Raw genomic sequence first — 16,187 nt, 5'->3', positions numbered from 1 at the left:
AGATTGTTGAGCAGCATTAGAGTAATTTGATTGAAATTGATTAGGATGAAAAAAAAAATCATGGCAATTTATTTTATTTTATAGGCAAATTTGATCTATTAAAGGAATTTAAACTACTGTACAACATCTTCTTTCTCTTTCGGCTTGTCCCATCGGGGTCGCCACAGCGAAACAACCTCTCGGTCGAGGATGAGTCGCATGGTTAACTTGGCAATGTTTTACGCCGGATGCCCTTCCGGACGCAACCCTCTCAATTTATCCAGGCTTGGGACCGGCAGAGAAGGGAATAGGGAGCAGCCCGGATTCGAACCCTGGTTTCACGGACGGAAGTCGCCGCAGACCAGCACGAGCTAAACCGGCTCCCAGACTACTACTGTACAACATGATGTTGACAAAAGTTGGCGATAAAAACAGAAGTGCTCAACTTTGAACTGGTGGGGAAAAGCGGGTACAAAGTTCCATCTTCACTTCATCTTCATTGTGTTCGTGGTCAGCTAATGAATCGTTTCTAAACTACGGACACACTGAGCCTTTGACTCTAAACGCTAAAACGTGGGTCCTTGAACGCGAGTGTTTTAATGCTGGGCTTCACCCTTTAAAAGGCTTTACTACTTAAGCCGATTGAGTTTAATTCCATTTAAATCAGCTTTTTATTAGAAGTTGGGCCTGTTTGACTCTTTGAAGTCATTTCTGTTTTGTAAACAAACCATAATAAATCAGATTAATTCCCAAGCATTGTTTATGAATACGCAGACATCATCAATCACTCACTTTTTGTTGGACTTTTTTTCTGAAAGTTGCATTAAAGAACGCAAAACGATGGCTCTCTTCTTTAGCATAAAAAAATCTGTGGGTTTTGTATCCACTCTGACCTTATCAGTTAATGTTTGGAGATCATATATTTATCTTACCTTTACTATTCCCATATGGTTTCATCAACCACCGGGTTGACTGACGGGGCAGACCGCTCACCTGCTGGGAGTCTGGCTCAGCCTCTGCTGCCTCTCTGCTGAGTGGATTAGCAGGAGGAGCTGGCCATCCAACTGATGTGCTGGCCTCCTGACTGGCTGGCTGGCGGGCAGGCTGGCAGGCAAAGTCACTTGCTGTCTGTCACCAGCACCACGAAACAGTTAAAAAAAAAAAAAAAAGCATGTTGCGATGTTGTACTTAGGATGTGTTTGCAGGGTGATTCCTTATAGATCTGCTGTTAAGTTTTAGTTTTGGCTGTAGGAAAAGACCCTAAACTCAACATGTGTTGCTCTTTTCATATATTGTCAACATAGTCATAGAATTAAGCGAAAACATTTTCCAATGTCTGATAGCATAGAAACAGTGTAAAGTGTTCATAGTCAAGCCCAGCTTTCTGGACTCATTTAGAGATGATGTTTGTGTTGGTTAGCAGAAAACTGAGCGGTAACTAATGGGTTTTTATGGAAATAGAGGGATGTTGCAGCTTTTCTTGTGATTTTAAGCTCTGTAACTCTAACCATGACTCTAAAATGTCATTAGAGGGATGTGTGCAGCTAAGAAAGCACCAAAACATTGATGTGGTTTTATCAAACTCCGTGTTAACTGAAAATTGACATTAAAAAAGGAAATGGGTGGATAACTGCAGTCTGAAATCTCTGTTATATTCTTCAGGTTAGTTGTGTTCATTTATCATTACACTATGTTGTCTAGAGAAGCTGTCCAGCTCTAAAGAAATCACATTTTCTAAAGATTTACCATCAGTACCGAACAAAGCCAACATGTCTCAATTTGCAGTGTTCCCAAGTTCCTGGTCAGCTCCTGGGAGTTTTCCTTTGTGGTCATCCAATGTGGTTGGAATTTGTTTGGTAGCCCAGGCTGCAGTGAAAGTGTCACGTCACCCTTTAGTGCTGCATTATGAAATGGGAACTCCTGGTTTCATCAAAAAAAACTAGAAAAAAGTGACATGACCGTAATCTCTAAAAGATGGTTTGATAATATTTTTCATCTGCTTTGTAATATTATAAAACTATAATGAAGATGACATAAAAAATCACAATCATCAGACTGTCCTACAAGCAGAAATAAAAATGTTAACTTTAATTAATTTGTCCCGCAGGATGAAGAGGAAGAAATAAAGCTGGAAATCAACATGCTGAAGAAATACTCTCACCACAGAAACATAGCTACATACTATGGAGCCTTCATTAAGAAAAGTCCACCAGGTCATGATGATCAACTCTGGGTAAGTTGACCAAAACCAGAACATAATGCTTTGCTGTTAATGCAAATTTAAAGGGAGCAGAGGTATTACTAAAGTACTACTTGGTGATCTATTTCAATCTCGTTTCAGCTTTAAAATATCAAAAACAAAAAGGTTCTTATGTTACAATGCAAAAAGTAAGTGAAAAGTTAGCTCTGTTGAATAAGAAATGGAAAATAACCATTAAAAAATCACTGGACAATAGTTACTTTTTATGGATCATAGTTTCATATTTGTGTTTTTTGGTCTTGACAAAATTATCTGAATTTCTTTTTTTAATTTAGCTTTAAAAAAAGTGTTATTACAAAAAAAAAGTAAATGTTTTTCTGTTAACATTGCTAAAAACAGTGCTTGTTTAGTCTGCTAGTTTGGAGTTTGTCTGTCATATTTAACGGATCAGGTCTAGGAAAGACTGTCAGGTGCTGGACATTTGTGGCCTGATGACTGGCTTGTGGTTTGAAGCAAAAATACTGCTTTAATGAATAGAGACCCACTGTGTTACAGTACATTTGCTCCATAGATAATTCCCTGAACACAAGCAGACCCTCTGAGGTTTGGGGTTTCCCTGTGATCGGGTTGATATATCTGCCCAAGATTTAAGGGGGAGTCGTGTTTCATGTTAGGGAGGTTGCCAAAAAATACGCTGGCTCCTTAATGATCCTAGATTTAACTAAGTACAGCGATGCCAGCAACATGAAGCCTCACAGGGTTGAATCAAAGGCACCAAGGAAGGTGAGTTTGGTTCCATACATGTGGGCGTCACAGCCTTTAGAAAATTATTTACATTTTTTCAGGACTATTTTCTTCCAATACAGATTTTGAGGCAGGAAATTAGACCAGAAAAACCTTTAGGTTATCACATCAGACTGTAGGAGCAAAAGTTAAAATCAACAAGCTATACTTTTGAAGAGGAAACAAAAAAAGTCGGTCCAAACCATTGGTTGTATATGAGAACTGGACCAAGTGAGTGTGATGTCACCCATAGAAAAAGAAAATGGCTCACTTCCTAAATTAAGTCAAGTCATTCACTTTTTTTTCTTTTTGCAATACGTATAGTGGTGGACAAAATTGTTGGTACCCCTCAGTTAAGGAAAGAAAGTCCACAATGCTCACTGAAATTACTTGAAACGTTCAAAAGTAACAATAAATTAAAATTTAGTGAAAATTAAATCATCAAAATCAGCCATTACTTTTGAGTTGGTGATTAACAGAATTATTTAAAAAAAAAAAAAACTCATGAAATAGGGCTGGACAAAAATGATGGGTCCCATAACTTAATATTTTGTTGCACAACCTTTTGAGGCAATAACTGCAATTAAAGGGTTTCTGTATTTGACAATGCGCCTTCTGCACCTGTCCACAGGTATTTTGGCCCACTCCTCATGAGCAAACTGCTCCAGTTGTCTCAGGTTTGATGGGTGTCTTCTCCAAATGTCATGTTTCAGCTCCTTCCACTGATGTTCAATGGGATTCAGATCTGGGCTCATAGAAGGCCACTTCAGAATAGTCCAACGCTTTTCTCTGAGCCATTCTTGGGGTTTTTGGCTGTGTGTTTTGGATCGTTGTCCTGTTGGAAGACCCATAACCCGCGACTGAGACCAAGCTTTCTGACACTATGCAGCACATTTCTATCCAGAATGCCTTGATAATCTTGAGATTTCATTTTACCTTGCACAACTTCAAGACACCCTGTGCCAGATGCAGCAAAGCAGCCCCAAAACAGAACTGAGCCTCCTCCATGTTTCACAGTAGGGACAGTGTTCTTTTGGTTGGATGCTTCATTTTTGAGTCTACCAACATAGAGCTGATGAGCCTTACCACAAAGCTCCAGTTTTGTCTCATCTGTCCAAAGGACATTTTCCCAGAAGCTTTGTGGCTTGTCAACATGCATTTTTGCAAATTCCAGTCTTACTTTTTTATGATTTCCTTTCAACAGTGGTGTCCTCCTTGGTCGTCTCCCATAAGGTCCACTCTGGCTCAAACAATGACGAATGGTGCGATCTGACACTGATGTACCTTGATCTAGGAGTTCACCTTTAATGTCTGTGGAGGTTGTTCTGGGCTCTTTGGATACAGTTCCAACTATCCGTCTCCTCAATTTGTCATCAATTTTCCCCTTTCGGCCACGTCCAGGGAGGTTGGCCACTGTCCCGTGGGTCTTAAACTTCTGAATAATATGTGCCACTGTCGTCACAGGAACTTCAAGCTGCTTAGAGATGGTTTTATAGCCTTTACCTTTACGATGTTTGTCTATAATTTTGTTTCTAATGTCCTGGGACAATTCTCTCCTTCACTTTCTGTTGTCCGTGTTCAGTGTGGTTCACACCTTTTCCCCAAACAACAATGTGACTATTTGTCTCCCTTTAAATAGGCAGACTGACTGATTATGGGTTTGAAAACCGCTGTGATGTCAATAAAAGGACACACCTGAGTTCATCATGGGCAATTAGTTCTCAGCCTTTTATGGAGGTACCATCATTTTTTGGCTGATTTAGATTATTTTTCAATAAATTTTATTTTTTTGTTGCTTTTGAACGTTTCAAGTCATTTCAGTGAGCATTGTGGACTTTCTTTCTTTAACTGAGGGGTACCAACAATTTTATACACCACTGTATACCGCCATGTTGGAGCCAGACGTCTTCAGTAAGCGGTAATTTGTCCAAAATCTGTCAATTCAAACATTCAAAGTGGGGTCAGAAGGCAGCACATACTTTTTATTGAGGCATATTGTCCAAAAAAAAAAGCCAGCAGAGCAACGATGGTTAATCAGAGCTATAATGACTAACGGCCGTTTTTTTCTCAATAGATGTCAAGCTCTTTGCTTTCTCCAGCTCTGGGCTAACTTGAAAGAACTGGTTGCTTGAGGACATAGAATCAACACATTTCCTTTGTTTAAAAAAACAATATTAACCATATTGTTAATATTGTCTGAACAGATATCCATTCAGTATGAGTCAACAGATGTTTTCTAGCTCAAATTTGGAGCTGGAGTGCTTCTCTGCTGCATGGATCAAGCAGAAGCACAGGTCTGCGCCATTCTTATTAAATAAGTGTACTGAGTGGAAGGTGTGTTGATTTTACTGTCGGGCTCAGTTGACTTGGGTGGTGACCCCTAACCTTCTTCTTTAAGCGGAACAGTGGAAGCCACATGGGATTTTGGCTTCTTAGAGCCAGCGGGAACTTCCTGTTTGGAACCCGAGGGGGGAGGGGTCACTCAGTCCAGTTTTCACATACAGTCAAACACATGTAAAAGTATTTTTTCTTTTTATTGTGCTGCCCCAGAACACCTCATTTTTGTTTAGAAATATTAAGATGGAAATGTCAAACATGATAAGTCGGTGAGCACATCTCAAAGTCCACAAAGATCAAGAGTTGGTGTGTTTGACACATTTATTTCAACTGCAGCTCAGCTTTTTGCTTTACATGCTATTTCTGCAATGATAACCCGAGGTTTTCATTGACCTGAGCAATGGCGAGATTTATCCGGAATAAACGACTAGCTGCTAATGATCTTCTTTGCTGACCATCACTGAAGACCTCACCCAGGAGCAGTGAGCGTTTGTGTGCATCTTCAGGCAAAACTGACAGACAATACAGCACCATCTGAAAGGTCATTAAAACAAATAATGTATAGTGCAGAGGCGGATTAGAAGCAAGCTTTACTTCATCGTCGTTTCGGTGTGGAATGCGCCTAATTTTCATGACTTTCTTAGTTGCGCCAAGAGTTTTTAAGACTTTCATATCGGCGGTCTTTTCCCTTCCTTTGGGATTTGTGTTGGTGCTTTTTTTCTCGTCAATGCCGTCTCTCAAAAGCCACACTACTTCCTGTATCAATTACTGCTCAGAGGAAATGTGCGGGAAGATGTTTTTTTCTCCCCATTATCCTTTCACTCCTTCGAGTGTGTCTCGTTAGCGGACTCTAATGGGTCACACGGCACTGTAGACGAAAAGAGGAGCTAGAAATTCCTCTCATCTGTTTGCTCAAATCCTGAAGCAAGTTTTGCAACAAAAAAATAAGGGAATATAATCCTTTGTTGATGTGAAACTGTGTTTTTTTTTTGTTATTTAGGTGGCATGAGTATCCAGTCCTGAACATAACTCTGCTGTTCTCTTCCAGCTGGTGATGGAGTTCTGTGGTGCTGGTTCCATCACAGATTTGGTGAAGAACACCAAAGGCAACTCGCTGAAGGAGGACTGGATCGCCTACATCTCCAGAGAAATCCTCAGGGTGAGTTCATTTACTAATACTTACTATCACTCAAATATGCATGCTGTGTGTCTCGTGTCCAATTCAGCTAACAGAAATTAGCTTATAAAAGACAATCAAACGTGGTTTTGTGTATTGATGTGGTGTTTGTTTGGGCAGGGATTGGCTCACCTTCATGCTCATCATGTCATCCACCGAGACATTAAGGGACAAAACGTGCTGCTGACAGAAAACGCAGAAGTCAAACTGGGTACGAGCTGCTTTCCCTTTTGTCCTTTATCTTCATCCTAATGTTTCCCTTTCTTGTGAAAGGCTTGATGCACAGGTGCAGTAAAGCTCTCATGGAAAAGATTGACTTTCTCACTGTAATTCAACGGTATATGTGTTGTTTAAAAATGAGTCCTTAACATTTTTTGTTGTTACTTGTGTAACTGCTGAAAAAAGGGTTACACATTTTAGTTGGGAGGGTCCCTATGACCTCTACTATTCATTCAGCTGCCATTTAATCCAGGACTCGGGGAAAATCAACCTGAATACTATTTCTTTATAATCAGAAATAAATTAGATCATGATGGGGTTGAAGTTGAACGTCTAAATCAGGATTCAGGTCTGCGTTTCTATGGAATGATTTAATTTATTTAACCTTGATTTTGGAGACTTTACTAAATGTAGTTTTTTTTTTTTGAGGCAACGCTTAAGACTTCTTTAACACTTGGGTGCTTTTTAGCAAGGTTCTAAACGGTTTTGTTTCTTTTCCTCCATATTTTTTTAATCTGTGGTGATTGCAGATTAGCTTTTGATCATAGTTATGATCCATAAAAAAATTTTAATTTTATTTTAATGCTAGCCATCTGTAAAAATGTTGAGTCATTTCAACTGGTTCCGATGTGTCCCCAGTGGATTTTGGCGTGAGCGCTCAGCTGGATCGGACGGTGGGTCGGAGGAACACCTTCATCGGGACTCCATATTGGATGGCTCCAGAGGTCATTGCGTGCGACGAAAACCCCGACGCCACCTATGACTACAGGGTAAGAAGTGGGTAACGAGCTCGGCACAGGATAGAAATTTGTCGCATCTAAAATGTCTTGTGGCTGGATTTACTATACATTTAATACATAACCTCGAATGGGAGATTTAGCTATTTCTTTTCCCAAGTTCGTAAATGAGAGGATTTAGTATTTAAAGCTCTTGACTCAGTTGTGTCTGCATGTCCAAAGTGGGGTAAAGTTGACATGTTTTAATAGCATTCAACACCAAATAATTGAAAGCAATTACCGTAAATTCCGGACTACAAAGCGCACCCGATTACAAGCCGCACCCACCCATTTTCACGTGTTTAACTGCTTTTAAACATACACAAGTCGCGTCGGAGTAAAAGCCGCATGGATTAGGCAACACAGTAAACCTGACCAATCACATCCTGACTCCCAAACCAAGTGAGATTTACAACCAGACTGTGGGAGGAGTCAGCCTTGCCTCGGGCTCATGCATTCAGAGCAGGGGTGGGCAATTCCAGGCCTCGAGGGCCGGTGTGTCTGCATGATTTCCAGATAGTCTTGCCCTACTCATGGCTGATTACCTGGTTCAGGTGTGTCCAGCCAATAATCTTGCCCTACTCATGGCTGATTACCTGGTTCAGGTGTGTCCAGCCAATTAGAACATGCCAGAGCAGGGTATGTTGGAAAACATGCAGGAATGCGGCCCTCAGTGCCCACCTCTGATTCAGAGGATACCCACACCTGCTAAAAAGCATGGACCTCTATTCTGTTCACAAGTTCCTCAGTAATGGTTTTTTAATTAATTTTTTTTTTGTTTTGTTTTTTTTACTTATTGACAATCTAGGTATCATACATAAAATTACAAACAGTAACCATATAATCAACATTACATCCCTCAGTTATGATGAGGAAATTTACATCCGCGATCCCCCATTTCCCATAAGTCTTAGGGGCTAAAGGCGGGGCCTCGCCACACTGTTGTACGTGTTTAAGAATGAGCAAGTATCAGCAGTGCATGGAGGGGTGAACGGGAACAGCTCTCCTTCCGCTTGTGTCGCGGCAGCGTTATGGGAGTAACAGGGCTGGTTAAAAAACACACCAGTAAAATAAAGCAGCGACGACTGAAAAGCGCGCGCCTCAGCGCGGCGCGTGCGTAAGAAGTTTCCTTTCACAACAAACACTGTAGCTCCGCGTATGCCTCTGAGCTCCGCGCTCGCCGCGTGCGCTCCCCTTCCTATCTTCTCCGACACCTCTGGCCTGGGCGGCTCCAGGGAGGAGCGAATCGTGTTTGTGCAGAGCAATCGGACTTAATGCTGTACGTTTTGTGGATGAGGGGCGGATGCGTTGTTACTTGTGGGAGCCATCAGACTGCCATCGACCCCGCAGCTCTATGTGATGAGCAGCAGGAGAACATGTCTCCAGCTCACACGGAGGCTGTGAGCTTTTCAATGCAAATTTCGGGACAGTCCTTAGAAACCGTAAAAACGATCACGTCGATTTGTGTTTCCAGTCGTGTCCCGACAAAATAAAGGCTGATGTTATTCCCACATATTTACGTGCAGCCAGCCGAGTCACTATGACTCAGAGGTAAATTCACTCCATGCGCTGTTCTCTCCATCACGCAGCTCACCAGCTTTTCCAAACCCGTTGGTGATGGTGGATTTTTTCACGCTGCTTTTAACTATTGCTTTTAACTTGAAAGCTTCATCATATCGTAGCGGCGATCACGTGCACATTGGGTCTAATGGCACCAAAGGATTCTGGGATGCGGCCGGGCATGCGTGTTTCGTTGAACCATGACTGAAGTGTCTAAGACCTGAAGTGAGGTCCATGCTGTTTGGCTGTTTAATGTGTTGAAAAACAAATGACTTGTGCTTGGTGTCAGATAGAGAATTCAAACCATTCACTGAGTCCGAAAGTACGTACATGGTGCCCGCCAATTGAATCCATAAATTAGCCGCGTCACTGAACAAGCCGCAGGGTTGTTAGCGCAGGCTTATAGTCCGGAAATTACGGTAGATTTATATTTGTATATTATAAAATATTTAGGGTATCTGCTGCCTTTCTTTGAGCTAAAACTGGTTTTAATGTTTGATTTCTTACAACAGTTCTGTATGAACAGTTTCATGTAATCAAAAAAAAACATTGTTGATGTGTTGAATTTAAATACGTTTTTGTTTCCTTTTAGTTTAGAAAATGTATTGTACCTGCACTTGTTCCACATTAGTCATAAATGGTGTAAGTATGTATAAAAACCCTAAATGAAGCTTTTCCCCCTCTGTCAGAGCGACCTGTGGTCTTGTGGAATCACCGCCATAGAGATGGCTGAAGGAGCGCCTCGTAAGTACAAGTTAACAGAAAGGAGACTTTCAGTCAGTTTCAGAAATATTTTACTTCATATATGCAGACATTTTGTTTTATTTCCTGGTTGAAATGCAAATATTTATTAAGCCTTACACAATAAACTTTTCAGATTAATTGTAATTTTTTAAAGGTAAAGCCACTGATATTAATTTGATCAAAGTTTAATAAAAAAAAACTACAAGAATGGCATCTATCATGTTTTACATATCTGTTCATAGGTCAGTTTGAGAGATGAACTATGTAAGGGTTAATGGCCGACGAAGTGTGCGGTTACTACTTTTTAACGCACGCCGTGGAAGCCTGAACCGTCCGACGCGAAGTGCGTTAAAAAGTAGTAACCGCACACTTCGAAGGCCATTAACCCGCTTATACCATGGTCCTTTACAAAAGCAATACATATTAACCAGATTTTAGTCCTTAATTCTTGGTTTTTTTTTCGATTTGGATCACTTTTCTCATAAACAGCGTACTATATGTTAGGTGATGCGGCGCATCGCGCCGCATCACGTAACATATAGTCCGCGTCGCGCAGCACCACCGCTGCAGTCAAGATTCGGCGATATATATATATGCTGATCGTCCCGATGGGTTGAATAAAGCATCAATTCAGAGGGAAAGTTAATCGCTTACCGCTTGTTTTTGCCCAGATGATGAAGCTAAAGGTTGTTTTATAGAAGCCGGCGCAGTGATACAAGTCATTTAAGCTAGCCGACCGGAACTTCTTTTTTCACCGTGCAGTTATCAGGTTTTAACGCATACCCAGCAGCCAATCAGAATCAAGTATTCAACCGGACCATGGTATGAAACCCTTTATTGCAATAGATAGACCTGACTGTAAAAGGTACACATCAAAATATAAGGTTGTGTTTTTACACACCTTGACTAATTTGGTTTTGCCAGAGAATTTCAATTGAAAGTTACTAAAATGACACCTGGATATGTCTTACTTGGGGAAGTGTTTTCCTTTGTTTTCTTTCTGTGGCTGCAGTTTCTGAGGAGTCACATGTCCATTAATGTCTGTTTTGTCCTGTTTGTGTTTTCTACACTGCAGCTCTGTGTGACATGCACCCAATGAGAGCCCTCTTCCTCATCCCCAGAAACCCTCCCCCTCGGCTCAAGTCCAAAAAATGGTACAGCCGGCTTTCCGTCCTTCACCCCCCGTGCACACTCCAAGCAAAACAAATCCACGTACATCGCTATGACCATCCTCAATTTACTCCAAGCATGACTTTCTTGTAGGTCCAAAAAGTTTTTTAGCTTCATCGAGGGTTGCTTGGTCAAGAACTACACTCAGCGTCCTCCCACCGAGCAGCTGCTGAAACACCCGTTCATCCGAGACCAACCCAACGAGAGGCAAGTCCGCATCCAACTCAAAGACCACATCGATAGAACCAAGAAGAAGAGGGGAGAAAAAGGTTAGTCTATAAGGACAACCTGTTGGATGTTTTATTTTGTTCATTTATGAAACATTCAAAACATTCTGTAACTTTTTTTTCCTTTGTTTTTTTTTTTCAATTCTAATTTTTCTTTTTTTTATGTCAAGATGAGACTGAGTATGAGTATAGCGGAAGTGAAGAGGAGGAGGAAGAATCATCTGAGCAAGAAGGAGAGCCAAGGTATTTTTTAAATGTTTTATTTATAGTTATACCATGGTCCGGTTGAACACTCGATTCTGATTGGCTGCTGGGTATGCGTTAAAACCTGATAACCGCACGGTGAAAAAAGAAGTTCCGGTCGGCTAGCTTAAATGATTTGTATCACTGCGCCGGCTTCTGTAAAACAACCTTTTGCTTCATCATCTGGGCAAAAACAAGCGGTAAGCGATTAACTTTCCCTCTGAATTGATGCTTTATTCAACCCATCGGGACGATCAGCATATATATATCGCCGAATCTTAACTGCAGCGGTGGTGCTGCGCGACGCGTACTATATGTTACGTGATGCGGCGCAATGCGCCGCATCACGTAACATATAGTACGCTGTTTATGAGAAAAGTGATACAAATCGGAAAAAAAAAACAAGAATTAAGGACTAAAACCTGGTTAATATGTATTGCTTTTGTAAGTGACCATGGTATAAGCGGGTTAATGGCCTTCGAAGTGTGCGGTTACTACTTTTTAACGCACTTCGTGGAAGCAACCGTCCTCCGCTTCGCGTCGGACGGTTCAGGCTTACACGGCGTGCGTTAAAAAGTAGTAACCGCACACTTCGTCGGCCATTAACCCTTACATATACATATATATATATATATATATATATATATATATATATATATATATATAACTATGTGTAGTGTTATATAAAAAAAATTGTATAAAGTTTATGAAAAAAAGAAGAGGTAGAACTTTAAATAACTAGTACATGATCCAAATAATGAACTACTATTACTAAAATTATTATAAGACGTCATATTTAAAGAATAAAGCTCGAGGTTGTGTTAAAACAGAAAACTTGATTCGTGTTAATTAAACTACTCTGTTTCGTCTGTCTATGTAGCTCCATAGTAAACGTGCCGGGCGAATCGACGTTGCGCCGGGACTTCATCCGACTGCAGCAGGAGAACAAGGAGCGCTCGGAGGCTTTGCGCCGCCAGCAGCTTCTGCAGGAGCAGCAGCTCCGGGAGCAGGAGGAGTACAAGCGGCAACTGCTGGCTGAACGACAGAAACGAATCGAGCAGCAGAAGGAGCAGAGGAGGCGTCTGGAGGAGGTGAGCGTTCGGCTCGCTGTCATACATGAAGACACAGACGTAAATGCATGAAGTCATAAGGATTAGATTGAAGGGTGTTGTTGCAGTGAGGCACAGAGACTCAGTCATTTAGACTTTTATTTTCTAAATATGGATGGCAGACCTAAGTAACTAATAATAATAAAAAAATCATCATTTAAAAAAAAATTTCGCAGTTGGTTCTGTTTTGCATATTATAATTAGAGAAAACAAAAATGTCATTAAAAAAGTTAAACAACAAAAAGTGATAACCGCACGCCCCACAAAGAAGTTTCGGTCACTTAGCTTAAATCTTCTGTTTCACTGTGCCGGCTTCTTTTAAACAACCTTTAGCTTCATCATTTGTACAAAAACAAGCGGTAAGAGGAGAAATTTCTCTGAACTGATGCTCTATGTAAAACATTAGCATATATATATATATATATATATATATATATATATATATATATATATATATATATATATATATATATATATATATATATATATATATATATATATATCGCAGAATCTTGACTACAGCGGTGGTGCGCCGCCTTGTCATGTTACCGTGTTGGCTGCACCACTTAATAAATAGTCCGCTTTTCGTGAAAAGGAAAAAGTGTAATTATAATTCAAGTATTAATTTCTTTTTCTCTGTATATTCGTTTTATGACCATAAATACACTTATTAGTCCTTTTAGAAGGACTAAAAACTGGTTAATATTTATTTATTTTGTAAGTGACCATGGTATAAGGGTTAATGGCCTTCAAAGTATGCATTATCACTTTTTAATGCTTTGCGTCAGACGTTTCAGGCTTCCACGGCGTGTGTTAAAAAGTGATCATGCACACCTCGTCGGCCACTAACCCTTACTTATACTCCTCTACAGAAATCTGTTATGGAGCTCAGAGTAGCCTTTTTAGTTTTGTTTTTTTTCTTCTTTTTCAAAAATCAATACTAATACAATCAATACTAAAACCTGAACCCTGACATCACATAAGTCTTTCCAGCAGTCTCAACATAGCTAAAAAAATCTAGTCTTAGGAAAAGACATGAGTGATTTGTAAGGCTTCATGCAGACAGCCTTTCCAAAGAGAGCACAAAAAAAAACATTTTGGAAAGTTTCTTTGAGCCAATAGGGAGGCAAGAAGCACTTTGGACTTGAAAGGAAAAAGAAAGCTGCATTTAACAGACCATAAGTCCCTCTGGAAACATATGTTTATTGCAGTGCATCATTACCATGCACCCAGCCTGCTCTCTAATGTAACCAGGACGCTGCTAATAAAGCTGTGTATTCAGTTTTATTACTATATATCAAGAAAAACACGTGTTTTTATGTCATGTATTTAACTGCCGCATCTTAAAGGGGGCTCATTCAGAAAACTGTCCTACATTAAAACCGGTTGATGATACAAAAAGGGTTGGGGGCCAGTGATTTATGAGACACCACAGCTTTAAGGCCTGTTCACACCGGGACGAATTTCGCCGGCGATTTTCGCCGACGTTTAACGCCTCGTGACTAAACAAAGGGCACCAACGAGAGTGTGCACACCGACGCGAAAAAACGCCAGGCGTTAAAGCGTCAAAAAAAAAAAACGCCTCGGGTTCGTTTTTTTTTTTTCGACGCGTCGCGTCGAAATCTATTCGACCAATGAGAATGGCGCTTTTGCTCACGTGTCTGGAGCTTCTGAAGTTACAGTAAAACACAACTTGGGGGCGCTCAAACACAAAACTGCCTTGCTGAGCACACATACCAGCGAAGAAGATAGACGACAAGTAGCGTCTACACAGCCGCGAAGCAATAATGACGGACATTCTAAAATATCCCCGAACCAAGCACCAGTTGGAGCTACTGGTGCTTGAAATATTCACGTTTTCTTTGTTTGATTCTGACAAGCGTGTAAATACTTGCTCTCTTCTTCTGAGTGAAAAGCGACTTTAAGAAGCGTAAAGTTGCGCAGCGCCACCTTGTGTACAGGAGTATTTCTGTTTTACATTAAGCGCCATCTAATGCCAGGGAATGAAATTGCATGTTCACTCCACTCATCGTCAGCGAAAATCGCCTGGGTGTGAACACAAAAAACGTGGCGAAAAACGCTGGCGAATAACGCCTGGCGAATATTCGTCCCGGTGTGTACGGGCCTTTAAAAGGAAGATCAAAAAATAAAACCTGCAGGAGTGTAGGGAGTTAAAAGGTCAGAAATATAGTTCTGGGTTTGTCCGTGCAACACTCTAAAATCTAAAATCAAAATCTTAAAATCTATTCTAAATTTAACAGGAATGTAGCGATAAAAGCAGAGGGGGGGGGCATGAGTGCGCTTATTTATTCCAGTTAAAAGCCTTGCAGTAGTTCTTGACCAATTGGAGACGTTTAAAAGACTTTTTGTTAAAAAAAAAGCAAAGAGAGAATTGCAGTAGTCTAAACGTTAAATGTAAATACTTTTGCTCAAGTGAAAATCACCTGGCGATGGTGCTCTAGGATTAAAAGAATCCACCTTATACTGTCATTATACCAGACTTTTTGAAAAAATTTAGATTAAGTTTTTCCTCGATGCATCAAAATAATAGGCAATAAAAATAATTATTCACCCAAACCTACATCTTGCATTAATGTTCCTTTTGTAAAAATGTAAAAACAAAATTTTTGTCCTACCCAGCAAAGGAAAACATAGAGTGCAGTGAAAAAAAAAAAAGCAGCCTGACGCCCATGGTTCTTTTTCTTTTTTTAAATTTATTTTATTAAGTCATTTATTTCTGTGTATTTATTTTCAGTACATGTGAATAAAAGTGATGTCGATTTAGTTTTACGGCCCAATAATACTTGTTTACTGTAGGGCAGGTGTGTCCAAGCTTTTGCACACAGAGCCAGATTTAGTGAGGTAAAAATGTGTGAGAGCCAATCATTGGGCCCTTATAATGACATTAAATGCCCTACAAAGTTTTTTAGGGAATGAGATACTTTTAATTTCTTCATATAGAACAAAAAGACATTTAAACTCATTTTATCAAAATTATAGTGACTTACTGATTAGAAGATCAGGTTGTTCCCACAGGTTTACAAAGTCTTATTACGGAATTTAGCCAATCGTGATCAAGAAATCCTTCACAAAGTAGTGTTCCAGGCCAGTGGAAATTTGGTCCATGGGCCGGACTTTGGACATGCCTGCTGTAGGATCTGTTTTGCCATTTGTCAAATGTCATTTTGATTTGATTTGATTTGATTTGAAATGGTGTATTTCAAGCAATCAAATAAGAATAATACACAAAAACAACACAATCATCAGTTATACATTCATACAATGACGTATCAAACTTATGATAATTACAGAAATTAATAAATATTGCACCCCCGTTCTACCAAAACCATTTCATTACATGATTTATCATTGTCCGCTTCCCAGCTTTTATCAGACAAAATTGAGAATCCTTAAGTATCAATAAAGCACATGACAAAGATGAATTACTTAAATTATTATGTAAAAAACAATTTTGCTAAACTTTCCCTCAGTTTCTGCTCTACATATATATTTAACATTGATAGGAACATTATGGTGGTGCTAGAAAAGCCGCTCAGTGTTGAAATACTTTAAAGAGTAAATTAAAGCTGCCACAGTTTGAGCTCCATTTGAAGTTTTGTTTCCATCACTCACCGGAGCCTCTGATTCTCTAGATGGTCAACA

At 40.0% G+C, this 16,187-nt stretch overlaps 1 protein-coding gene across 5 annotated transcripts in view; it reads left to right on the top strand.

Annotated features, from left to right (window-relative positions):
• Window positions 1-16,187, top strand: part of LOC101157981 (mitogen-activated protein kinase kinase kinase kinase 4) — a 77,665-nt gene that overhangs the window by 38,160 nt on the left and 23,318 nt on the right. For all 5 annotated transcript variants that reach the window (XM_023951180.1, XM_023951177.1, XM_023951179.1 and 2 more), the window contains exons 4-12: window positions 2,087-2,212; window positions 6,348-6,458; window positions 6,597-6,687; window positions 7,335-7,465; window positions 9,721-9,775; window positions 10,851-10,929; window positions 11,039-11,214; window positions 11,343-11,415; window positions 12,296-12,506. In XM_023951180.1, the coding sequence (XP_023806948.1) occupies window positions 2,087-2,212; window positions 6,348-6,458; window positions 6,597-6,687; window positions 7,335-7,465; window positions 9,721-9,775; window positions 10,851-10,929; window positions 11,039-11,214; window positions 11,343-11,415; window positions 12,296-12,506 (1,053 nt within the window). The remainder of the gene's footprint in view (window positions 1-2,086; window positions 2,213-6,347; window positions 6,459-6,596; window positions 6,688-7,334; window positions 7,466-9,720; window positions 9,776-10,850; window positions 10,930-11,038; window positions 11,215-11,342; window positions 11,416-12,295; window positions 12,507-16,187) is intronic.

This window comes from Oryzias latipes, chromosome 21 (assembly GCF_002234675.1).
Source record: "Oryzias latipes chromosome 21, ASM223467v1".
NCBI classification, from domain to species: Eukaryota; Metazoa; Chordata; class Actinopteri; order Beloniformes; family Adrianichthyidae; genus Oryzias; species Oryzias latipes.
This window is presented reverse-complemented; position numbering and strand designations above follow the sequence as displayed.